This window comes from Oculina patagonica, chromosome 5 (assembly GCF_052425735.1).
Source record: "Oculina patagonica isolate OP01 chromosome 5, crgOcupat, whole genome shotgun sequence".
Classification (NCBI taxonomy): Eukaryota; Metazoa; Cnidaria; class Anthozoa; order Scleractinia; family Oculinidae; genus Oculina; species Oculina patagonica.
In genome coordinates this window covers 13731044-13757413 of record NC_135762.1, presented here as the reverse complement: position 1 = coordinate 13757413, position 26370 = coordinate 13731044, and the positions used below count along the sequence as shown (strand labels likewise).

The 26370-nt window shown below is 40.5% G+C and overlaps 1 protein-coding gene across 1 annotated transcript; it reads right to left on the bottom strand.

The window, feature by feature from the left end:
- Nucleotides 1–1285: 1285 nt before the first annotated feature.
- On the bottom strand, nucleotides 1286–26248 carry LOC144655725 (uncharacterized). The gene is made up of 18 exons (XM_078516021.1): nucleotides 26113–26248; nucleotides 25888–25969; nucleotides 23885–23952; nucleotides 22827–23182; nucleotides 15444–15544; nucleotides 12844–14661; nucleotides 11830–11967; nucleotides 11220–11400; nucleotides 10347–10484; nucleotides 9617–9792; nucleotides 8921–9065; nucleotides 7149–8115; nucleotides 6354–6531; nucleotides 5715–5747; nucleotides 4740–4869; nucleotides 4466–4704; nucleotides 3611–3782; nucleotides 1286–3208 (listed from the first exon to the last, which is right to left on the bottom strand). Exons 1-18 carry the CDS (start codon nucleotides 26142–26144, stop codon nucleotides 2625–2627), a joined length of 5538 nt encoding a protein of 1845 aa, XP_078372147.1. The 5' UTR covers nucleotides 26145–26248; the 3' UTR covers nucleotides 1286–2624.
- Between the last annotated feature and the right edge of the window lie 122 nt (nucleotides 26249–26370).

Here is a 26370-nt window from a genome sequence, read left to right as displayed (position 1 = left end):
TAGAACCTCGACATCATTGTGACGTAAAGGTTTTTTTTAAAATTTAATTCGCATTGCCTTATTACATGAAATTTTCGCGACACTTTAATTTCGCGATTCTAAAAAAATCGCGAAATTAAAGTGACGCGAATAAATGGATGTTGTCGTCAACTGACTCACTTGTAGACATTGTGAGAACTGCTGTTGTTGCTATTGCCGAGATTAAATCCACCCCCTGCGTTTTTGTTAATTTTGACGTTATTGTTCCTTCGATTAAGCCGTTTTATATTATTCAAAGGCATGTCAAAATATATTAATTGCCAAGAATGTAAATTGTGTCTCACTCAAAAACGCGAAATTAAAGTGATTCAAAATACAAAATTTTCGCAAAATTTAAGTGTCGCGAAATATGCGCACCTCAAAATCGCGAAATTAACGTGTCGCGAAAATTTCATGTAATAAGGTATTTAAAAAAGTTATGACGTAATAAACACCCGTATTCCCAGATTTCCTACAGAAGCGTTTCTTTTTGGGTGTAAACGGTAGTTGTTTACGCCAGATTATAAAGGATATTAGTTCTGATTCTAAACGAACTCTACCTCCACTACCTGGCTATTGGTACGAATGCGCAACAAATCGCTTACCACAAGATATCACATAGTAAATGGTTTGAACCCAGGAGTATCAGTAGTTCGTAGAGTATGATCGTTCGGGTGAGAGTAGTTCTGAGAAGAACTGTTGTTGGTGACTGACGTTTCAACAACCTGAGCGGAAGTCATCTTCAGAGTCATGACTTCTGCTCAGGTTGATGATCGCTTTTGAACACTGACTTCCGCTCAGGTTGTCGAAACGTCAGTCACCAACAACAGTTCTTCTCAGAACTACTCTCACCCGGACGATCATACTCTACGACCTACAAGATATCACCTTCGGCAATCGCTCAGTAAAGGCCGATTTACACGGTACGATTTAGCTGCATGCGACATGCTTGCGATATGCTTACGACAAGCTTACGACACGAATTGTGTCGTGTAAATCAAACCTACAACTCCTAAGTCATGTTGTAGGCCTGTCGTAAGGATGTTGCATGCGACAAAGTCGTACCGTGTAAATCGGCCTTAACGGCTATGCATCTGTAGTTAAGATTACCCCTCCCCTCCCTAATCATTGCTGGAACTGGTTCTGAGATTTTGGAAAAGAAACAAACCAACAATAACACGCGAACTGCGGTGCGGTCCGTAATGTTTATCACCGCAGTTTGCGTGTTTTTTTTTTAGTGAAACAAACCAAAACCCATACAGTGATATCTTTTGCTACTACTTTATTAAGAAGTTGATGTACAATGTTTAAATAAAGGTAATTTTAGGAAGAGCTTAGAGGAATAGCTGATAGTTTAATACAATTATCTTTACAGAATATCTTAATTGTACAAGTTTTACCGTTTCAAAATGAATATAACAATCAAACCCACAGTAAAATCATCTACAGTAAATTGTTTCTTCTATCTAACAATCTTCTTAAATTCAATACTACTTCCAAATAATCGTGATAATCTTAATATCTTTCTGTTTACTAGATTTAGTGATAAAATCCGACGATGCAAGAAACTCTCTCCAAGATCAACAATTTCGCTTATGGTGCAACTCTTTGTTGATGAAGAACACTGAAAAGATGTGTACCTTTCAAAGGAAGATGGCGCTCTTACAAGAGCATTCGAAGTCTGTTCTTTTCGTCTTGAAGAAGGAACGCGTAACTTGCAAGCAGAGCGGAAGTAAGCCGCGAGTTACGCACGGGGCTCGAAAATTACGCGTCTTTCTTTCGGAGAGAAAGCAAGAGACTTTGGAAGATTTTAAGCGAAAATATCATTTATAAATTAAAGAATTATGTTATAATAACCAAGCAATTAACTGGAAAGAGGTTACTTGAACCTCAAGTCTACTGAAAACACCTTCGTTAAGATTGTCACGCAAGTTTGTATTTTAAGAACGTCCTTGTTGGAGACAAAGTGGAGATCGGAAACAGAACGATCTTTTGGAACCAACAATGTTCGTATATCATCAGAGATACACATAAAGATTTCTTTCCAAACGAAATTAAAAAAAGATCAAAGACTAAGTTACATTATCAGGAATAGTTTTGACCCCCTTGTCGGTTAGTAATAAAATGCATATTTTTCGAATGAAGCTGTTGCAGTTCACCAAACTCGAAAGCTCTGTTTTAAATAAAAACAAAACAAAACAAGATCATCTTTTATTCACACATGTTGTCACGCGGACCTATCCTAACGCGTGATGTATCATGATTATGACGTTAAACAAGTTAAGAGTAAAACAGAATTTTGTTTGTTATGATACAACTGTGCTTAATCGCACTTGATAAGCAACTAACACTAACGATAAAAAGATCTATAAACAAGTTTTATGTATGTAACTATAGCATCTAAATGCGCGGAGTTAAAGAGTTAAACTCGACTCAGCTAATTACATAATCAAACTCTGGATTTGAAAATTAATTTACGTCGTTCATTAATGTCACTTTTTCTGCAAGCGCACGCTTACAGTTCTAACAATAACAACTGAAAAAATCTCTACCTTTAGACTATAAAGCTAAAACAATTGTCAAAGAGCATTTAACACACGTATTGCTTATTTAGGGGCGTTAGTTACTGGCAGTCGTAAGACCTTTGCAAGGCTAGGTGAGGTTCTAGTAGTGCTGGCTTGAGTCGATGGCCCAAGCGTCAAGTTTATGGTGGGTGGGTGCCCTGTGGTAGACACAGACGCAGTTGGCGGCGCAGCAAGACGGACACTGGGCGGCAACTGTAACCGCAAATAAGGAGGGCCTCCTCTAGGCTGCAAGCCTGAAGTCTGCGGGGCTGAGGGAAATGCCGTCTGCACATTGACCGTGGATTGCCCCAGCTGAAGCCGAGGGGCGGGCGTGTGAGTCATGTGCTGAATGAACCGGAGCTGATTCTGCCGGCGTATCTCATCCTGCTGCCGCTGATGCTGCTGATACAGCTCATTCCGCCGCTGCTGATAGAGCTGTTCCTGTTGCTGCCTCGCCCGCTGCATACGTTCCTGCATGTCCTGACGCTGCTGCATGTCCTGTAGCTGACGTATCTGCTGCATCTGTTGCAGCATGTCGGAGTTGATTCGGATCCGTGCAGCCACCTGCTGCTGTGTGTGAGCGTGGCTTCCTGGCTGAGGGTCCTGGCCGCGGGGGTTTGCAGGAGCTTGAAACAGAAAATTTTGAAATTTGTAGGCTCAGAAATGTTATTTTTAGCATTCTCCACAATATATATCGTCAAAAAACTGACCTCATCAAGTGTAAAATGACAGCTATTTTTAGTCCTTTCCTTTTGCACGAATTTTTTTCTTCACCTTTCCCCTTGTACGAAGTTTTTTTTTTGCATTCTCTCTTTCATGTTTCTCTCCCCCCACCCCTTCCATCACTTTTCTTATGGTCTGTCCCTAAGGGGTTGAAAAACCGATGGCTCACACCCAATTTATTCCCCTTCCCCCACCGTCATACTTTTTGGCCAGTCCCTAATGTACCTAGATAAAACGTAAGACAAAGTAAAATGGACATTTTCATCTTCGACGGTGAAGACAATTTTGGACGAAAAATCGCATACCTGTAAAGAGTAATTGGCCAGACTTCTCTGCCTCGTACGCTTCCCAAGCTGCCTTCATTTCTTCTGGAGTCAACTCTTCAGACTCAATGTTCTGCAGAAGAGAGTCGTGCTCGTGGTACTTCACTATCCACTTGGGATGGAGGCGGGTGATCAAGTCTGCTAGAACAGCGTCCTAGGAAAAGTCAACAGCGCGCAGTTTTATTGCGGTTTTTTGTGAAATGCGAACTCTGAAATTCAAAATCCAACTAATGATTGTGTTTTTTGCTGCCGTCAATCATAATTACAGCGACAGCCATCAAACAAAATGGATCGAAATCTACCAATCACAGTTGTCAGAAGTGTCCTTTTGACCCAATTGAAGTGAACCTTTTGTTTCCTGAGAGGTCCGCTAAGATGATTGACGGCAGCAAAAATGTAAACCGTTGGTTGAGGATTGAAATTCAGAGTTTGCATATCTCTGAAGACCGCAATAGGTGCGACAGCTAACAAATGAAACAGTCTAACTAAGGGGTGCGGCTCCTTCTGGTCTACCCAAGAGTACAACTATTAATATAGGGTGATCTTTGAATACAGGGTGGGTTGGTAATTTCCTCATGGCTTGCTTGCCTTAGTAATAGATAACGTTTTGTTTTAGAATATCGTTGAGTTGGAAGATCACTGGCCTGGTCTCTTGTCCATGTGTAAGGAAATACAAAAAGTAACAACAAACAGACAGTAAACTGGAAAAAACTACTCGTCGGGATCTCTTTCAAGTCATAAACAAATCTACTGAAAACAAATTTGTCTGGCACTTTTTAAAGACACCATAAAATGGTAGCAAGTGTGCCGTTTTAGTGACTTTGTAGCGCAAAGTACCTTTGGAAGGGGCAAGGCTGGCCGTTCTTGTGTCTTTTCGCCTTCCTTTGCTGTCTCGCCCTCTTTGCTGTTTTCACCTTCCATTGATTTGTCACTTTCCTGTACTTTCTCACTTTGCTGATCTTTTCCACCCTCCTTGTCCTTCTCGCCTTCCTTGTCTTTTTCGCCTTCCTTTGATTTATCACCCTCCTGTGGTTTCTCGCCTTCCTTGTCTTTCTCACCCTCTTTGTCTTTCTCCCCTCCTCAACTTTTTTGCCGTCCGTTCCTTGCGCGCCTTCCACCTCTTTCTCTTCTTCAAGAATATCAGGATTAAAGTTGTACAGTTCTCGGAGATTCTCTAATGTGAAATGCCGCGCGATCTGCTGTTCATCCACCACACGTCCTGACATGGACAGCTTTGTCACCTGCCACGATCATAATATACTTCAATATAGAAACAATGGCACAAAAAAGCAAATCATGCTGAGGAAGAAATTTACTCTCCTGAATGAAACCATACCCCATCACCGTACAATTCATTCGGAGCTAGGGACATTTTTTGTTTAAGAGAAGTCGGTGTTTTGTATTTTGGCCAGCGTCCTTCTTTCCTTCAGTCCTTACATCTGTCTGTGCCATCTCTTAAATTACTTTAATATTCAATTTCCCCAGAATGATAAACTTTTATCAATCTCGTCCCGATAGCCTGCGTTTTTGGTCAGCACCAAGACTCTGGTCAAGTCCGATTTGAAAGTCTGCAATTCACGGAATTTTGGTCCACTCAAAGCTGGGAGGCGCGGTGGCCTAATGGTTAGAGCGCCGGACTCTGGATCGAGCGGTCCGAGTTCGGGCCCCGGCTGGCGTCACTTGTGTTGTGTTCTTGGGCAAGACACTTAACTCTCATAGTGCCTCTCTCCACCCAGGTGTAAAATGGGTACCGGCGACAAAATGCTGGGGGGGGGGGGGAACCCTGCAATGGACTAGCATCCCATTCAGGGGGGAGTAGAAATATTCCTAGCCGCTTAATGCTACGGAAACCGGGATAAGCTCCGACAGTGTGGGCCGCTTGGCTTGTGGCTTCTCCCAAAGCTGGTTGGCAGACACTCGATATGAGCACTATGCGCATGCTCAAAAAGTCGAACTTGGCCAGAGTCCACGTTCTTTGATGCTAACTAAAAGAAAAGCAGGCCTTGAGGACGAAATTGAACTTTCGCCAGTTGCAAAGGGAGGGGGTTCATTGTCATCTCCCCCACCCCACCACCCCATTACTAACCTGTCTATCGTAGATTTTCTCCTCCATTGTTCCCTGTTAACAAAAAAGTAACAATGAAATGGTTACCATTAGCCGGTGGGTGTGGAATGCTTATCAAATAACACCACCATTGTCACTTTACTATTCATCACAGTTGTCACATAACGTTTCTAGCGAACTAAATAATGTACAGGTAGGTCATTTTATGGAGACTACTGTACACAATCTTTAATTTGGCAACTTGTTGCAACACGAGTCACACAGTGGGCAACTTATCTCACAATTTTGTTGCGTTACTTGTGTGTCAAGTGGCACGAAAATGTGCATATTGTAACACCCCTCAGGCAAAGCATAAAAAATAGTCAGAGCATGGCTGCAATCGCTAGTAAAAGTAAAAAAATTGATTCTACTTCGCGCAAGGCAAGCGTGACACTGATTATTGGTCGTGAGAGCTTTGGTATTTGGAAAAGGGCATTTTAGTTCCTTTTACTTCTGCTTCAGAGGAGTTAATATGACTTTTACTTGCAGAAGGTTTGCATCAGGACTCGCTTTGAAACTGAGGCAATAGGCAACTCGTAAAGACTGGGTACTACCACAACACACGAGACCTGGCGCGTCGGGCGTTATTGAATTTAACGCCTCGTGTACTCATCAGCTCACCTGTGCTATGAGTCTGTATACATACACAGCTTTGTTCTGTCCAAACCGGTAAACCCTGAAGATGGACTGTACATCGTGAGAGGGGTTCCACGACACGTCAAACACAACCACTCGGTTGGCAGCTACAAGATTGATCCCCAGCCCACCGGCCTTAGTCGAGATGAGAAACAAGCGAGCACTGGAAGAAACAACAACCATATCAAAGATTAAAAACAACAGATGGGATTTCTTTCAGACTTACAACGGGATTTCATTCTTCTTTTCTCGCGATCGTCAATTCACAAACCCAGCACAATTTACTCGTTATCACGTTTTACATGTACTGCTATTTTGGAGTAAAAGATACTTCAAAGATACTAAAAGATGCTATTAAGGCATCATTTCACTGCTGAGCATATTTGTAACAACTGAAGTGACAAAATTCTACTCGTCAAATATGTGGCACTGAATCAAAGGTGGTGGTTATGAATGACTACCATTTTATGGGCCCGGAATTAGTAGAAAAATGCTTATGTAACATAGGTCAACATAGAAAGACTTATTACCACAATCTCAACTGTCAGATCCCAAATAAACATTTCTACACACAACGCTGTAACGCAGTGAGAATAACATTATCCTCCCATGCAGACATTCTTTAGGCTCGTCACAGGTTCCTCCTTCGTGAGTTGAACACATGACAAGCTCAAAAAGCATCTTCCCAGGAGGCTAGAATAACATCTTTTACAACCAAAATTTCAGTACTCTGAGCTTGATTTCCTTGCTTTTTTAGTGAATGAATATTAGATAACTTACCTTTTGTTGTCCTCGTCATTGAAGATGTCTGCCCATCGCTGCCTCATGGCTGCACTTGTTGACCCATCCATACGAAAGTAGTCACATCCTCGGCACCAGTTCTCTCTATCACCACCAATCTCCCCGCCACCCAGCATCTTCTCTATCAGATCAAGCGTTACAAGGCTCTGGCTAAATACCAACACTTTATCATGGACAGCTTCGGCATCAGCAAGGATCTCCATAAGAAGAACAAGCTTGCCGCTAAGTTCTACATTGTATTCGTCATCCTCTTGAAGAAACTCATCGTACCATTCCTTCTCTTCCTCAATCTCCACATCTGAACCATCTTTGAAAGATGTGCCTGACCGTGTGCTTCCAAACACACTGTTGGTTTCGCTGTTAGGGTAACTCTCCCTGCTTGTTGACGGTCTTGCATCGTTCATCACGATAGCATCTTTCTTGCTGCCAGGTTTACTGTCTTTGCTGGAGTGAGGCTGCTCAGGCTCGTCTTTGCTTATCTGACGTGAGGGTCCTGCACCGTCATTGATGGTGACTACAGTGATGTCTTCACCCTCAATATTCACTGTGGAGGAACTGGCCTTCTTTGATGCTGAATGCGCATTAAGTGCAGCAGTAGCTTTATTCCTTGAAGACTGTGGAAGAACTTCATCTTCACTCTCATCACTGTCATCTTCATCTGAGCTCAAGACCCTCTTCCCTCTTCTGGCACCATGTTTTTTTCTTCGTCGTTCCTCCTCACTTTCCGACGACGACTGAACCTCTTCCTCCTCCTCTGATGAAGTTGATTTTGAGCTCATCTCAACCTCCTCCTCCTCTTCTTCCTCTTCGTCGGTGTGCACCACAAAATCATCCATGCTGTCAGTGTCGACGAATTTCTCTGGCCGCCTGAGGGCCTCAAGCTTCAGGCACCAGGGATGGGTCCAGATGCGCATCAGAGCTTGGTAATCAGAGAACAGGGAAACACCTGGATCAAAGAGAAAAAAAGATCAGTTGTAACTACATGCCAGTAAAGAGCTGAACCCATAAGCAGGTTTTCTCTGAAGGCTATGTAGTCTGAGAACTTAATCCACTAACGACAGTCCTTTGCTTTGGGGAGTTTTAAACTTGAAGGCTCCATAAAAAGAAGACCTAACAGCACAGTTTACTTTTTCTAAACTTTTTTTTGACAGAAACCCATTTCAATAATAAGCCCCTTTAAAAATAACCTACTAAAAAGCCCTTCTGAAGAAAAACTTATCCTGAGGCTTTTGCAACATAAACAAATATAGGTCGTATAGTGTGATTGTCTGGGTGAGAGATTGTGAATAGTTCTGAGAAGAACTAGAGTCAAGTGAAAAGTTGTTGTCAGTGGATGATGTTATAAGTCTGGTCCATTGAAGTTGATTGGTCAGTTTAGCAGTGATGGTATTGGCTGTAAGACTTGTGTAAAGTTTGTCAACAGTAATTGGTCAGTTTCGATCCGTCTATTGTTTGTCAAATTAAGTCGTTCTGTCCGCGGTTCGTTTGGCAGTGCTGTTTATGTTGTGAATACCGTAAGTCATTTGTAAGGTGCGGGTAGTTGTTGACATCTGTTAATAGGCGTCTGTTCTAAGTTTGTGTACCAGCTTTTCTGACCCAGTCGTAAAAAAAAATAGTAAGTACTGTAAGTTAAGCATTCAGCAGAGTCACAGTCAATATTGTTATTTCTTTTTTTCAACTTTGAAGTGCAGATTTACCCATGTAGCATTTTCCGAGAAAACAACATCAGTTTTTGGAGAAGCTTTCCTTACCTCTTTTGCAGACGTCTCCCTCAGGGAAGACAAACGTCTTAAGGTAATGCTCGTAGAGCTTCCTCTGTGATGCCGACAGCCGGACCTTGACCACGTACTCATGCTTACGAGGGAGAAAAGGTATCAACGCAGAGTAATCTTTTCTCTGTAAAGAACAGACATAGATCGTGTCAGTGAAAAATGTTTACTTATTGAATGTGTAAAAATGTACAGTTTTTTTTCCATGATTGTATGTTTGCTCGTGACAGCAGTATGTTTCTTGGGTTTCTATAGAGTTTGTTTACTGTGGGTAAAAAAACAAACAAATTAAGATTGAATACTACTCCCAGTCCCTCTCGCTAAGTGAACAACAGCAAATTCGAAAAAAAAAGGGTAATGACATTATAACATAGGCCATCCATTGCCCTCCCCCTCAGAGAAAAGCATAACCGTTTCAAGCTGCAGTTATAAACAACACATTTATGTAGTTTTGTTTATTACGCCTTGCAAGATCGTTCTAACTTTTAGCTCTGTAGGTGAAAATCTTAAGTATGACCATTCATATAAAAGCTATAGAGCAGTACTTCCATGTCATATTGTTTGTATTTGTCAATTTTTCCAAAACTAAAATTCAGAAAATTGTGAGATTTTTACCACAACACTCTCTTTAAGGGTATAGGACTAAGCTGCAGTTGCATTGGGGGAGGGGGGACCTACCTGCACACATCCTTCCAGCATCTTGTGAAGCACATGGCATCGCTGCTTCATGATCTGAACATCAAGCTCAGTGGAGTCTGCACACTGACCATTCTGAATGGGATTCACGAATGTGTTGGTGAACTCTTTTCTTGTACCAAGGAGATTGGGTTTTACGAAACTCACCATACAATGATCTGAAAAAAATATAAAACATATATATGACAGTAAGACAGAAGCAAAGTGAGTTAAATGTTTGAGGACATCTACAGTGAAAGGCAAATGAATGTAGATAGGTCATTTTTCCGATCCCTGTATGGGCAAGGAAAAATACAAGCAATGAGCTTGGATCCAAAGGTTTGATTGTTAGTCCAGCCATTTTGTTGCTCTGCTTTCTGTCCTTTTTTTTGTCTTGTTCTTACAGTGTATTACCGGCTCACATTTTGCATGTTCTCCTGACATAATAATGGTAAAATGGCGTAATAGTGGAAAAATAATGAGTCTTACACTACTGATTCCATCTCTAGAATAAAACAGCCCTACATAAACACATGATCACAATGTTTTTATCATTATGATGATGGTTGCTGTGACTAGACATGTTGAGGTGGACACATTCAATTCAATTTTCAACTCTACTTTTGACTTCACTGCTTTTAAAAACTAGGCTATTAAATGGTAGTACTAGTTGGAATGTAACTGTTAGACCTCTGCTAGCAACGATAATGAAATTTTTTTGAGATGTACATACATTCAATCAGATTGTTCTGCAGCGGAGTGCCAGTCAACACAATGCGTCGTTTTGTCTTGATGCCGTTGAGTGCTTTTGAGATAGCACTGGCATCGTTGCGCAGGATATGACCTTCATCACAGACCACTAATTCAGGACCTAACATAGTGTACACTAACTTAGTAACACATTACAGTAATTACAGTGACAGCAATATTTCAGTTTTGTAATTTAGGTTGCATTTACACAACATAAAAAATTGGGTACTGACCCGTCAGAAATTTGGTCCAGACCTGACCACTTTTGTACGAAAACAGTCAATCAGGGCCATAGGCGCCTACGGGCATGGCCCCGTTTTGATTTGACTGTTTTATGCAAAAGTGGTCAGGTCCGGACCAATTTTCTGACAGGTCCGGACTCAAGTTTCTCTAACGTGTAAACACACCTATGAGCTGCGGTAAATCAACTGAAAACCAATGTACTCATGGGCAGTTAACAGCACAAGAAGACTGGCTAAAAATGATTTTGGTGGGGAGAAAAGATAGAAATATTGAGGTGTGTGTGTGTGCCTGGGGGGGGGGGGGACTAAGGAACAATAGAATCAAGAGATGTAAGGGTAAATGTGACAAAAGCACTGCGTTTCAAGCAAGTGCCCATCATTATTACTATGGTAACTACGACTTTGTACATGTTTCAACTAGAGATTTCATTAAGTTTTGAAGTAGGAAGGCACCGAGAGAAGGGTAGACAAGCAGAAAAGAACATTTGAAGTGAATTCTTTATGTTCAATATGCAGCGCATGGTCCCACAATAGCCGCTGACCAGCATCGGCTCAATTTTAACTTAGCCTTAATTACATTTAGCCACATTAGAAAACATCGAGATCAAGATTACCTGGATCAACAAGAGCTTCCTGGAATATCTTCTTCTGATTTTTACTTCTGATCCTGTAGCAGTGTGCCAGATTGCGGTAGAGGGAATAGCCTGTGATCATTACCCCACCGTACCGCAGCCAGTGTTTGAGCATGTCTGCTCTGCGCCAGTTGTCACCACCCGCCTCTTGGAGAATATAAACCTGTGGAAAGAAAAATATAACAAGAGAAATCAGTGCTGGATATGCAGTCAACTCCTGCCAACATCAAAACACTCAAAACAGCTATAACTGTGAGTTTGAAAGGATGTTTGTCATCAAGGTACATGAACGGGTAGAAGTCCCAGCCCTCCAAGTTAAGACCATTTTAGTCACCATGGTGACTAAAATTTTGGAGCTGGCGATTAAATTAGAAGTGAAGTCACCAGCCTGGCGACTAAAATTGAGCAGAAGGATTGAAAGTGTGATCTTAATTTGGAAACTAAAATTTTTTACTGGCGACCAAACTTTAGCAGTTGGTGGCCAAATGGCCACTAAGGGAAAAAAAATAAACTTGGAGGGTTGAGTCTCAAGTCCCAGCGAGTCCAGATAAGCAAGGTTTGATGGTTCACCAGTATTATAAACAAAAGTTACCTCAAGCCTGTCATCCACAGCTAGCCACTTTTCAAACTCGACTTGCCAGTTTAAGACTGTGTTAAGTGGAGCTACTACTAACACTCGCTGCAAGTTGATTTCCTTGTGTGTCATGAGGGTATGAACAAGAGCAACAACCTGGGAAAAGAAAATGCTTGTTTAAAACATACTACAGTATAAATTATACTAATTCTAAAAATGGTCTGACGAGAAAGCAATATCAATTACTGAGTCCAATACATGCATCAGGTTCTAAATCACACATCGTTTCAACTCACTGACTCTTTATTAAAACAATAATGCAAAAACCTTTTTTGGTGCTTAGGTCTCAAGAGGCAAAATGCTAAATTTTAAAAAAAAAAAAAAAAAATAAAAAAAAAAAAAAAAAAATATTTTAAAAAAAAAAAAAAAAAAAAAAAAAAAAAAAATTAAAACTTGATAAGGGGGATCTCAGGGATGAAGCTAAGAACTGACTACAAGCTAATTTCATTGGCTGAAAGAAAGCTTATCACTGGCTGCAATTTCACAGGAAAACAAAGACTTGGGATAATTTTGCAGGTAAACAGAAAAGCTAGCTGAGCTTGTAAATGAGCCTGCTTAGTGTTTTCTTAGCTACATGTACACCACTGGGTTCTGTTGGTACACAGATCAATGTAAATTCTGTAACAGCTGAAATTTGTAATTACTAAGGCCTGGGCCAACAACAAAATTCACGAGTCAACCCTCATGCAAATGACCAAAAAGAATGGGTTTTGCTCATTTGCATTAGGTTTGACTCATGTGAAGTTGAATGTTTGGCCCGGACCTAAGACTGCTCCTTGTTGGAATTACATTTTGTCATTATAAAACAAAGTTTCGGTTATCTGATGGTGGTGTTTAATGGTTGGACAGATCCTCAAGCTAGATTTACAAAAATTAATACTTGTGAAAAAGTTTCTCTGATAATGTTAGCTAGTCGGCACAGTATTGCACACCAGGTCATCAAAAATGTGTAATGAAAAGAATGCTAATTACCTGTAGTGTCTTGCCGAGTCCCATACAATGCGCCAGTATACATCCTCCACCAGGCTCGTCCTTCTTCCATGATTTGACAGACTCAATCACACAGTCGTACATAAACTGGATTCCTTTACACTGATGAGGTTTCAGATGCTGCAGTAAGTCCTCCTTGACCACAACAATGGGTTCCTTAGTGTCTCGGTCAGACTCAACCACAAGCGTGGACACTTTAGCAGACTCACTTGGCATGTCATCCAGCTCATTGGCACGAGTCCTTTCTAGAAGGCGTTTTCGCCTCTCCTCCTCGAGTCTTCTTGCTCTTTGGGTTTCTTCTGCAAGCTTGCCATCTTCAATAAGTTTACGGATTTTTTTACGCCCTTTTCGTTTTGATGGACTTACTTCTTCCTCCTCCTCCTCCTCCTCTTCCTCGCTGTCATTTTTTTCAGATTCATCACTATCATTCTCAATGTAATGTTTCTTCTTTCGTCCTTTCTTTTTACCTTTTCCCTTCTGTTTCTTCTTTGGTTTGTCATCATCTGAATCAGAGCTGTCCTCTTTAGCTTTCCGTCTTGATTTACCTCTCTTCTTCCTACCAATCTCTTCTTCAGATTCCTCATCACTTTCAGACGCCACCTTTTGCTTTTTCTTGTTCTGCTTCTTTTGTTGCTTCTTCCTTTTCTTAACACGTACATCACTGTCAGATTTATCATCTGAAGACTTGGATTCGTCCTCTGAAGAAGTAACCTTACGAGGGCGTTTTCTAGTTTGTTTCTGTGAGATCTTTGCCCTCTTTGAGCGAGTCTTTCTTTTTGCAATGTCGCTCTCGTCTCCAGACTCTTCTTCAGAGTCTGACACAGCTTGTTTCTTTCCTTTCCCTTTTTTCGGCTTCTTTTCGTCTTTTCTAGTCCGAGTGCCTTTTCCTTTCACCATAGAAACAAAGTCAGATAAAGCATCAGAATCGTCCTCCGAACTCTTCTCTACAGCTTTTTGCTTGCTTCTCGTTTTTCTTGCAGCTTTTGAATTCTTAGATTTCTTATCTTCTGCTTCAGATTCTGGATCGCTCGATGAATCTTTTCTAGTTCTTTTCTTCTTCTCTTTGCCCTTTTTACTCTCTTTTTTGTCCTTTTTGCCGTCAGATTTACTACTAAATTGGATTTTTATTTTAGTTTTATTGTCCGCTTGTACTTTCTTATTTTTACCTTTACCCTTAGCCATTGCGACAACTTGCACATCATCATCACTGTCACTGTCATCGTCAATCACTAAAACATCCTGTTTTGTTGAACCATTTTTCTTACCATGTTTCCTGTTAAAAGCTCTAGACTTTGGCTTCTTGTCCATGCTATGATCTGAGTCGTCATTCTCAAGATTAGAGTCACTTTCATCACTCTCCGTCACAGTTTTCTTCGTTGGACTTTCACAAGGTGATAATGCTCCGTCAGAACCCATATTTTCATTTAAGCTACTAAGTCTGTTCCGCCGTTCTTTTTGGCTAGGAGTCTCCACAAGTGAAGGTCCCTTTTTGGTTTTAAAAAGCGTCTTTTGAGCTTTCCGTGCTTCCAGAATGTTCATAATTCTATTGCATGCTTTTATAAGTCTTGACAAAGGTTTAGAATTACAGCAGAAGCATAACCATTCTGTGTCTTCTGGTGAATTTACAATCTCCTTGAGAGTTGCCTTGCCCAAGTTACGTTTAATACATGGTTTACAAAATGCCTTCTCGCAGTTATCACAGCACAGAAGTGATCCTCCATCACCACACCACCGGCACTGTTCTTCTATTCCAAATTCATCTCGAGTGAAAGGCCCTGAATTGTAGTACTGACTGCATTTCTAAATAAAGAGAGAGAAAAAGGTGAAAAAATGGAAACAGCAGAAAACATTCCTGGCTGATAAGTGTAAGTAATAGAGCAGGGTTCATACTCTTTTGAGCTTTTGAAATTCCATGACTTTCTATGACCTTTTCCATGACTTTTTAAAGTTTTCCATGACTAATTTCCTCCCCCCCCCCCCTGTGCTGTTCCGCTGGTGGAGAGGCGTCTCCTCGTGGCCGGCGGCGTTGGGGGTGGGGTGGGTCAGCCCCCCTCCAGGTTGGGGGTGGGTGTGGCGTCCCCTCCCCCCGGCGCCTGCTCCTTCGCCCTTGGGACTGGCCCCCTGGCTTGCTCTCCTGTGGCCCTCGGGTCAGGGTGCGGTCTTCTGGGCCTCCCTCTCTAGCTCGTGTCGGCACCTGTTGCTTCGCCTGCAGGTTATCGTGGATGAGGAGGTACAGATTGGTATTCTGGAGATTAGTGATGACTTAAATTTGACCGTGTTTCTTGGAAATTTTCAAAACTTATCTTCATTTCTGGTATGTTTTTACCCTTTTCCTCACAAAAAAAATGACCTGCCTAATTTAAATTCCATGACTTTCCAGGTTTTCCATGGCTCATTCGAACCCTGCATGTGTACCCCTCCTATGTACATGTGCAAACGTTGTGGTTTAAATTTATCATTGGTTTAAAATTCTTCAAGTTACATTTTTATTCCCCTTTGTTTCAGAAATAAAAAATAAAAAGCTAACTGGTATGAAAAATTTTAAACCAAAGATAAATTGGAACCTCAACACAAACACTTACCTTGCAGATCAAGACATTTAAGCTTGGGTGTGTGCAGATAGTCCCATGAGCAGGATTCACATTTCTTCCGCAAGCTGTGCACTGTATTCGTCTTGGTAATTCTACAAATAATATTAAGCAGTTAATTTGGACAGGGTGAAGCAAAACATCATGATTTCCCAGTGGTGGACAGTCAGTTCCTTGCCAATACAATACCAATATCAACAGGGCTTGAGACTAACTTTTTTGCTAACTAGCTAACTAGCTAACAAGCCTAGTGGCTAGTGACACCTTTGATTTCACTAGCCAAAACCAATTTTTTTCTAGCCAGGACTTTCAAGCATGGTTTTCATTTTTTTTCTTTTTTTTTTACCAATCCACCCAAGACAAAAGCTAATTACGACAAATGGGACTCACAATCAAAAGAACATCATGCTATCTTGACAGGCAACCAACAAAAGTCTGTCTTTCATAACGACTATACCTTTTGCTTCAACAGAGGCACTTTGCATCCGTTCAAACGGATAGAGAGACAGTTCAGTAATAATGTAGTTTCAATCAACTTTTTCCCCAGTGATCCCCAAAATCCATCAAGAAATCAAACATGTATTCTACTGCTTGCAGGGTTGTGGACATAACAAATTCATTCTGCTTTGTTAAACTGGGTAGCAACATGAAGTCAGCTTTGTATAAAATTAACTTCACATGAAGATCTGTAAGGCGTTCAGTTTCATCTGATTTCGAAACACGAAGTCCTGAAACTAAGTAAGCCTACGAATGCAGTTTTGAAAGACAAGTAAGCCTGCGAATGCAGATTTATTTCTGGCAGTTGCTTCTCCCCACCAGGCTTTTAGCCAGGATTTAAAAAGTGGGAGTCCAAAATTTTTATAAAGCCTGACTTTGTCCCCATAGGAGGGCCTGAGGAGCATGCAAGGTGTTTTTCTAAAGATTTTCAAATTTGCTAAAAAAACCTCTGTATACAGTTATTCATATTAATTTTCTCTGAAAAGTGGCTGTCCATAGCACTCCTGGATTTCCAAATGGCTATTCCACCAAAGTTTACTTGGCAAGAAGCGATAGGAGGAAACATGTCTTCATTTGCAGGCCATGCACAATTTTGAAAGGTTATGATTAATACTTAAAGAAACTAAAACAAAATTTCTCAGAATATTTGACAGGGAAATCCATTAAACCATGAACGCCTAAGATTATTTCTAGAATGTTTTTTGTTCTATGACCAATTAGATTGGAGACGCTACCTCCACAAAACACAACAGTAATTTAAGCTTAAAGGTTTTGATTCTTAAATCACAAAACAACTTTTTCGTCTACAATAAATCTTCAGATCACAACCGATTAACAAACCCTCTGAAATTGTTATTTTTCTTCTACTTCATAGTTTATGCAGAAGCAAAGAATAACTATAAATGGTAAATACATTTGAAGCTCTCGTAAGCGGACACCCTCTGGACGTGAAAAAAGTGTCCGCAACTGGAGCTGGCCGCTTACAAGAATGGTTCTCGTAAGCGGCCATTAGAGGTGTAGGGGATAGATGGCCGCTTACAGGAGCTTGCCCAGCTAACATAAGGCTAATATGTGTGTAAGTGGTGTTTCGAAATGCAACCGGACGTGGATGACGACAAAAAAAAACACTGAAATACGGTACAGTAATTACTGTAAAATCACTGCGACGAACGGCGATCTGAAGTTGATTGATAAAAATAAGATTCACAGGTTGCTACTAGGATTTTTGTTGGGGTGTCCGCTTACCGGAGCTTAAAAACAAAGAAAAAAGCTTAGTTGTAATCTCTGAAAGTGTTCGCTGCCGCTTACGGGAATGTCCGCTTACGAGAAGGTAAAAATACAGATTTTGTATGGGAGTTAAAACAGGGTTTCAAACAAGGTGGCCATAAGTAGAGCTGTTCGCTTACGAGAGTGTCCGTTAAGAGAGCTTCGACTGTACTGAAAAGAGAAAAATAATCAAACAGACATGGCTAGACAGCGTGTCTGGAAGCAGAATAAAATTTAGTTTTTGATTTTTTTTTAAAAAAATGGCCTATCCGGTGTTGTCAATTAGATTCAAACATTTCTAGGTTTTAGCCTTTTCCCTATAATTTTCACCAGAAAGTTTTATTGAATAAACTTTACAAAAAGTTTCTCTCTACCTTACTTCAATGCTGAGAACAGTGCGTGAAGCTAACCGCAGCAAAATTCTTTGGCCCAATATGTCACGGAAGCAGTTAGCCAAAATATTCTTATGTTTGAAACAAAAAAAGTTGTCTTTGCAAACAGCTGCAAACTTTTTGGTCAAAAACCCAATTTTATTCTGCTTCCAGACGCACTGTCTATCCGTGTCTATTCGATTATTTTTCTCTTTTTAGTATTTATTGTTTATGGATTTAAGAATCGAATCAAATGGAATCTTTTAGCTAATATTACTGTTGCGGTTTGTTGCAGTAACGTCTCGAATCGGATTGGTCATAGAACAATAAACATTCCAGAAATAATCTTAGGCGTTCATGGTTTAATGGATTTCGCTGTAAATGTAATACTTAAATGTCCTTTTTTTCTTCTAGGCAGGAGAAAGAAAGAACACCTGATTGCAGGTAGGTATTAAAGTAGGGAGACAAAGACTGCAAAGAGTTCATTTTACAAAAAACTGAACTTATTTAACAAAAATAAATGTTACATGTTTGATACAAACTCAATAAAATGGCTTTCAAATTCCCTTATCCTAGTTACATTGATTATCTTATTTACATCGACGCAATCTCAATAAAATGTCTTTCAAATTTACTTATTCTAGCAGCAGTTACGAAAAATGAGTTACTGCATATGTGCAAGCACGACACTTTGAGTTAATTTTCCCTTTTATAGTCCTCCACATTTTATCTTTTTCCTTGTTTGAAGTGATTGGAAACTGGGTAAATACCAAAGTTTTTAAAGAGTTCAGCCTGGTGCTGTCTAGGGGTGTTTTGTTGTGTGTTCCTTCCGTATTACTGTTTGCAAGCTCTTGTTTGGTGAAAAAGTACGACAACAGTTTCATTGCGCACTTGTAAGGGTCCTTTTCCTGCTCCAGTACCTCTTGTACTCCACGTTTCTTCTTAGGCTTAACACAGTTGTTTATCAGTTCTTCATCAACTCTGATTGGGGTGCTGGGGGAAGGTTGCTGCTCTGTTGGAGTATGTACATCTACCTGCACTGCTGGAGAACAGGATTTGTCTTCACACGGGGTTGCCCTTGGCGTGCTTGTATCGGTGGTGGAAAGGTTGCTGGCATTGAGCGGAGTGAGAGGCAAATTGTGGAGCGTAGGTGGATCATTCTCACTGTCATGATCAGCAGGATCAGGAGACTAAAAAAGAAACAATGGTTCAGTATTTCGTTAAAACTATACTGTGTTTGTACTTTGACCAATAATTTATTTACCAGGGTGTATGTTTATCATAATGCCTTGCAGTAGTTGCTTGAGCTATGATACGTGTACTGCGACACAAGTTAGGTTTTTTTAGAAAAACCACAGCAACTCGAGTTTAAAATACATACCTTACATGCCGTGTCAGCGGTTGTAACTGGTCTCTTCTCTAAGGAGTCGAGGCGCTGTTCAATTCTGGTAAAAGACGACGTCATTTGTTGTTCAATAGCTGTCAAGGACTCCTGGAGTCCAGATATCATCTGTAAAATAATTAATGGGAATTATTGTAATGATAAAAAATGTAAGAAATTTAAAAACCAGTTCTTCCATGAAAAATTCTCATATTTGCACTGCATAATATCTGACACCTCAGGCACCATGAGAAAATTTGAGTTAATGAAGTTTGTTTCTTAGTGTTTTTATTTTAGAATAACAAAATGCTTTGTGAAACATTTGAGAAGAAAAATAAGCGATAGGAAAATAGAATGACGTTTTGATGACGCCATGTCATCATTATCAAGTTAAAATTATAATTAGGAAAACGTTTTTTCCTTCAGTCTGACAAAGTTGTGAACAACATTTGAGGGTACATACCGTGCATAACTCTTTCTGTACTCGCATTTCACTCTCCATTTGAATCAATTTGCTGCTTAGGTGCTCACATTCCTCTGTCTTGGCTTCCAGTTGTTGGCGTAAAGCAGAAACGTCAGTTAGTTCAGCCTGTAGGTTTGCGGGCCGTTTAGCTCCCGAATTGTTTTTAAACTGTGCCTCTTCAGTATCTGATTGTTCATCCTGTAGCTTAGCCCGTTTTGCTGCGCGATCCACATCCAATTGTAGTTCTCTTGTTTTCTGTTCAGCTACAAACTGCTGGTATAGATCGTCTGCAATCATTATGGTGGATGGTTCTGTTTCTTTGGAAGTAGACACTCTCTCGCTGACTGGGACAGGTGATTTCTTTGCTATGGAAAGAAACAATAATAGTTAGTAAACAACCCAGCCTACGTAAAGTTAGAGTTGTTCAAGTATGATTGAGTATGATCTATGTAAATTTTCTTGGGCTGGCGCACTCATTTCGTGCATCTCATGGCTTTGTGCTTGCCGCTCATAGATCGTACTTGATCGTACTCAAACAACTCTACCTTTAGGTAGGGTTGTTTACTAACTAATTGTTTCTTTCCATTGCAAAGAAATCAACTGTCCCGGTCAATGAGAAAGTGTCTCCCACCAAACAAACAGTACCATCCTCTGTTGCAGACGATCCATACCAGCAGCTTGTAGCCAAGCAGAAAGCAAGAGAAAGTAGTGACGGCAGGTATAAAGTTGTTCGAGATAAACGGATGCCATTTTTCGTTAAAAGTATTACCAGATCTACAATGTATTCTTAATAGCTATATAACTTTCAGTCACATGGCGGTCAAAAAATTGTATTTTAAACAAGTCAAAAAGTAAAAGCTCCTCTGTTAAACCACATTATTTCATAAATAAAATACTTTGCTAACAGTAATGTTATGCTTAACACCAGTTGATATTTGCAAGGTTGAACGGGTCTATAAAAAAAGGTTCTATTTGGTAGGATTATGTTATAAAACAGCCGAGCCTTTCTATAAAACGGACCAGGCCTTTCTATAAAATGGATGAGATTTGCCGTTAAACAGATCTCTTTTCCATTTAAACAGATCGCTCTTCCGTTTGAAAGGATAGTACATGCAGTTTATTAAAAATGGTCTGTTAAGTTTATCAAACAGATAAAAAGACAGATTTTAAGGCTTCTAACAACCGTTTATAATAAACGGATACTTAGCAGATATAAAATGCAAACTTGTGGTCGTTAGTATAGGTTTTTTTCAAATCAGGTCACATAATTTATGTTATCAGTGCACTTGTTAGTTCTGTTCTCTCAGAGTCGATTTCAATTTGCGGTTTCTGTTCACTTCACTTCCTGGCTCTCCACTAACCATTTCGGCTAGTGAAAGCCCAAAATCTACTATCCAAAAACTGCATTTCTACCAGTTGGCTACAGTTAGTCTCAAGCCTTGGGTAATATATAGCAAGCTATTGGTTTGGATTTTCAATGCCACAATTCCTTTACTTTTGTGTTTGATTTTGCCAGTTTATTCTGGTGTAAGACCTTCTACAAACTGCTTACTCTACAGTATTCATGGTGTATTATCAACTTCTGCAATAAAATCCCAGGTTTGTGGGAAAATGGGATGGCAAAGCAAATGTGTCCCAATTTGGTGGTTTTCTCCTCTCCGCCCCTCCCTATGGATTCTCTCAGGTCCACCACTCTCTCCACTCCCCCCTCTTCTCCTCTCTTTCTCCCTCTCTCCCTCCCCCTCTCCCTCCCTCTCTCCTCCCCTCTCTTCTCCTCCCTCCTCCTCCACTACCTGGGCGGCCGAAGAGCGTGGCCGTAGAGTGATCGGAGTGGGCGAGGTCTCCTAGGGCCGTAGAAGTGTAAAGTGGTGCCGTAGAAGTGTAAAGTAGAATGAACGTAGGGCCGTAGAAGTGTAAAGAGAGAAACGTAGGGCGTACAGAGAGACTAGGGCTAGAAGTGTCAAGTTAGAAGACGTAGGGCCGTAGAAGTGTAAGAGAGAAACGCGTGGGCCGTGAGTAGGACTTAGGCCTAGATGTCGTTGGGACGTGGGCGTAGAAGTGTAAAGAGATGAGAAACGTGGCGTAGAAGTGTAAGTCAAGCGTAGGGCCGTAGAAGTGTAGAGAAGAAAGGTAGAGCCGTAGCGTAGTTGGAATGAAAACGTGGGCCTAGAAGTGTAGTAAGAAAGGCTGAGGTAATGGTGGGCTGTGAGTCGCGGTCGTCGGAAGAGTGGAAGTCTGAGTAGAGTGCGTCGGGTGGTGGTCGGGTTCGTTGCAGGCGTCAGGGTCGAGTGTGAGTGAATGCAGAGTGGAGTTGAGTGGGGCAGCGTCAGAAGTGCTCGAGTAAATACTAGAGTAGATAGAGTGGAGTATGCGTAATAGTATAGTAGACTCTCAAGTAGTGGGAAGGGTAGTAAGTGAGTAATGGTCAGTGTGGGGAAGTCAATGCAAGTACAGTGGTGGCAGAGACGAAAGAAGTGTTGAGAGTAGAGACAGTCCAATGACAATCGTAGAGACGACTAGAATGTTAGTAGAGTAGGGAAGAGGTCTGTGGTGGCTGGTAATGTACGTAGATGCGGGAGTAGAGTACATAATAGTAGCAGATTCAAGTGGTGTCCGCTGGGGATACAACAGTGGGTCCGTCGGGGGTGTGTAGAGTTGAGTCGGTGGAAAAGGGTGGTATATTGTGAGAGATAAGAGTAGAAAGTACTCGAGATGATAAGAGTAAAGATGTGATGTTAGTAGTTGCGTAGAGTTGAGAAAACCTATCATGTGGTAGGGTTCATCAAGATATGAGAAGAGGATGGTCTAATAGACTTATTGTGGTTGAGAGTGAATCGAGTATAGTTGAGTACTACAGATCAACGGAATGTTACTAAAAGAGGACTAATAACATAAGAATAACTAATGTAAGGAAGTCGAGCTAGTCGAGATACAGAAAAAACTCCACAAAATTTTCTATCCAATTCGTGCCAGGTATATGGCAAAGTGGTGGTCACGCCTGACTTTTGCATTTGCTCTCCAACAATGTGGTTTGGGTTTCAATCTGGCAGGAAGTCATATGTATAAAGGTAAAGTCTGCGTTGAGCCATGGGGCCCATACCGTCAGAGCTTATCCCAGTTTCTGCAGCATAAAGCGACTCAGAATAATTTCTACTCTCCCCTCTGGATGGGAATGATTGACCACCACAGGGTTACCCTCCAGCATTAAATTCACCAGTACCCATTTCTACACATGGGTAGAGTCAAGAGAGGTACATACTATGAGAGTAAAGTGTCTAGCCCAAGAACACAATGCAGTACTCTGGCCAGGGCTCAACCCAGATTGGTTGATCCAGAGTCCAGCGCACTAACCATTAGGCCAACATGCCTCCCTTTCAGTAAACGTAATCCTGCCTTACCATCAGCATCTGAGCTTTCAGAGAGGAGCTTCTTTTTCTTAATAGTGCCTTCGTCTTTTTGTTTCTCAACCTCTTCACTGATGTCAAAGCCAAGCATCTTTTGAAGTCCTTCTAAGGAATTTTCGTAATTTTCTCCTTGTTCTTTCTTCACCACTGGTACAAACTCTGATTCTACGTCATTGCTAGCACCACCCTCTCCATTACAATGAACTTCTTGTTCATCGTCCACCGCCATGCCATTCTCACTGGCATGTGTTTCGCCATCCATTTCTGTTCCATGGTGTGTACCTTGGGGTTCTTCTTCATCATCAGAAGCTTTTGATGTCTGCTTCTGTTTCACTGCTCTGTGCAATTTCCTGAAATGTAACCAAATCTGCATCAACTACAATATACATGTACATACAGCTAATTAAAGAAAGGTTGTCAGAAAAAAAGCACTTAAGTGCAAGGGACAAGACCAAAAGGTGATCTGGGTATTCACTTGAATTTTGCATATTGGCCAAAGGGAAATGTACAAGTTTGTATTTTTGCACGTGAAGATTTTGTTTTTTCCTCTCAGGGGGCCTTTTTCTGTAGCTTTACCTTTTTCTGTGCCCTTTTTCTGTTGCTTGTCTTTGAGTTTTAAAAATTCTTTAACCTTTCTTGTCTTGCATTTTGTCTTTTTTTTCGACAACCTTTCTTGAATTAGCTGAATATAATCACAGTGAAACTTGCCAACAACATCAATTTGGTAGATCCAGGCTTGCATACAAGGTGAGAATTCTGACCAAAAAGGTTGGGCCCAGAATTATTAAGTACCTGACTGAAATTCTAAGCCTTTCAGGCCTCACTTTTTGGTCAAAAAGTTGGAAGCCTGCGTACCCAGGAACCTTCTCTGAGCCCACCACTGAACAAAGAACGATTCTAAGAATTGATTACTAGCTGAAACAATTTGACATGCAGTGCTAGTGATATGTATTTAGACACTGACTCATTTCAGATTATCATCAGCTTTAACTCCCTTGAGGAAAGGGACCCTAATTTATACCTTTTGATTCCCTACAAGGCTTCTATCTTACCGTCTTGATGATCCTAGAATTGACTCAGTTTTCCCATCAGCTGTAACATTTTCTTTTGCTTCTTCCTTCTGCAAGTTGTTAAATAACAGAAAAATTAAAGGGGCAGTATTATGGGGATATTGAAGCATTTTTGCCCATAAGGGAGCTAAAACTATGACTAAATAGCTCCACTCATTCACAATATGCACCTAGAACACCAAGGTGAAGATATTAAGTGAATCATTCAAAGGAGAGCAAACTGTATTTAGTTTTAAACGATTTATCCAAGACACATGGGCAGAGTTTGAAAACGTCTGCCAGACATTTTCAATTTTTGATAGAAATACCATGCCTGTATAACTCATGTTATTACCTATATTAGAATTACTTTGAAACATGTGATTGGTCGAGAGCATTCAGTCAATATACAGTAGCATGTGAACTTGACATGATAACCCAATATCTGCAGTAGATATTAAGTTATCATGTCGAGTTCAAAGTCCCCTAGTTTCCAAGCCCCTCATCTGTGTAGTCCTGTCAAACTTATGAAAATATGGCTGAGCAATTCGCCTCCATTTACGAAGAGGAAGTTTTGATCGAGAATAAAGATTCTTAAAACACCAAGAGAACAACAAAAAATTGTAAAAATTCTGAATGATTATTTGAGGGAGAAGAACCTGGAGGAACCACAAGATAAAACCGCCTTGGCTAATGTTCTGACGAAGTTTACGCCAGCGCTAGAAAAAGTGGTGGCAAATTGTTTGAAAACGTATAATAAAACAATTATTGAATTCGGTTTTCGCATGATAGTGAATTATCAAAACCTCGTGTCTGAGTATCTCCTCAGCCTTCAGCTTCGGCAGACAACACAGACCTCGGTTTTGAAATTCACGAATCATGCTCAACCTCATCCAATAATTGCTTAATAATACCTATTTTGTTCATTTAGTGGACTGTTATAGTCATTTTTAACAAAACTAGACCATTATTTTTAGGTTTCCATTAATGTAAATATTTCTTTTGACTTGTGGCTTTTCGAAGTAATGTCCATGATCCTGCCCCTTTAAAAAGATTCTGATAAGGAACAAAGTTGACCAAAATATACTTGACACTCAAATTGTCAAAATGTTAATTTTCAGGTAAGTTTATTACCAAAATTTTATGGTATTTTTGTCTGTAGACTAAGACAAATCAAAAAAGAAAATAAATTCTGTTGAATTCCTTTTTCAAGATCTTTGACGAAATTATTCTTCTAAAAGACAATCCACAAAATGTTGCTTTGCAGTCTGGATCAAGCTTTCTTTATAATTTGTAAAAATTTTTGACTTGTTCCAGACAATAAGGCTGTCAATTTTTTTTTCTCCATTTACCATCAGATTCATTTCCTAATTTTGGGTCTGTCGGTCAGTTTGATAAAAAAAAAACTCTACAGGGGAGGGCCTAAGTTTTTATTTTTCTAGTATATTATAATCAACACGGAATGTTTGGTGGGGGTAAAGGCCACTTCTCTTTACAACTACATATACTCGTTAAGACCTGTATCACCATGCTCAAAAAACAGTTGGTTAATTTTGACAGAGAATAAAATGCAATGCAGATTAAAGATTATAATTTTCTGCCTGTTAACGTTTGTGTCACCAATGACTTTAACGAAAAAGTAATATAACAGAAGTATACCCGTTTTTATCAATTTGACACCGAACACATGCTCCATATTATGAATGGGAACAAAATGCAATTCAAAAGATCGCCGTGTTGCCCGTGTACACAGGTACAAATACTAGAGAATGTTAAACAAATGAAAGTCACACCGGGTGAATAACGCAACAGCAAGAATGTCACAACGACAGAGTTCTCTTGCAAGGGAAAGCGTGAAATTAAGCAAGGGTTTAATACATGCTTCATATGCAAATAGCCGACCTCTTTTAGATATAAGCGAAAATTGTCACAAAATCGATCGTCATTACACACAGGCAAGCCGACAAAATTCACGCAACATCCACCGTAAAAAACATAGAATTTACCTGATTTTCTTCGTCTCCTAGGCTTTCCTTTCCCAATGGGGTCGTCTTATGCAGTTTAGTGATAATGGAGTCGAGCTTTCGTCTGCAGGAAAAAACAAGATTGAATCGAAGGCGGCAAAGTTGAAATCGGCCAAATGTCACGACACAACATTTGTTTAGTTGTAAAACTACCAGTTCGCACACAAACGACACCTACAGTGACAAAATGAAGCCAGCAATACTAACCGTTTTGTTCTCACTTTTTCCTCATCTGGCATTTTATGTTTCTTTCATAAGGCAAGGGTTTCTAATCTACAATAAATAAATTGACAATCGTTCTCTTTTTGTCGAAAATTTCGTTCTTTTCGCGCCACCCTGGGCGACCAAGCCTTTGACATTTCCCGGCATGCTCTATAAAGCACGTGCCGAGCCGCAGGAAAAATTAAAGGAGCACTGCACGGCCGCTACCATGGTAACTCACGTCACTTCCGGTGAATAATGTAC

Coding starts and splice junctions, on each gene's coding strand:
- LOC144655725 (XM_078516021.1), bottom strand. CDS start 26,144: ATGCCAGATGAGGAAAAAGTGAGAACAAAACG. Junction 10,485..11,219: donor GGAAGCTCTTGTTGATCCAG/GTAATCTTGATC, acceptor ACACTATGTTAG/GTCCTGAATTAGTGGTCTGT. Junction 5,748..6,353: donor TATACAGACTCATAGCACAG/GTGAGCTGATGA, acceptor TTTTGTTAACAG/GGAACAATGGAGGAGAAAAT.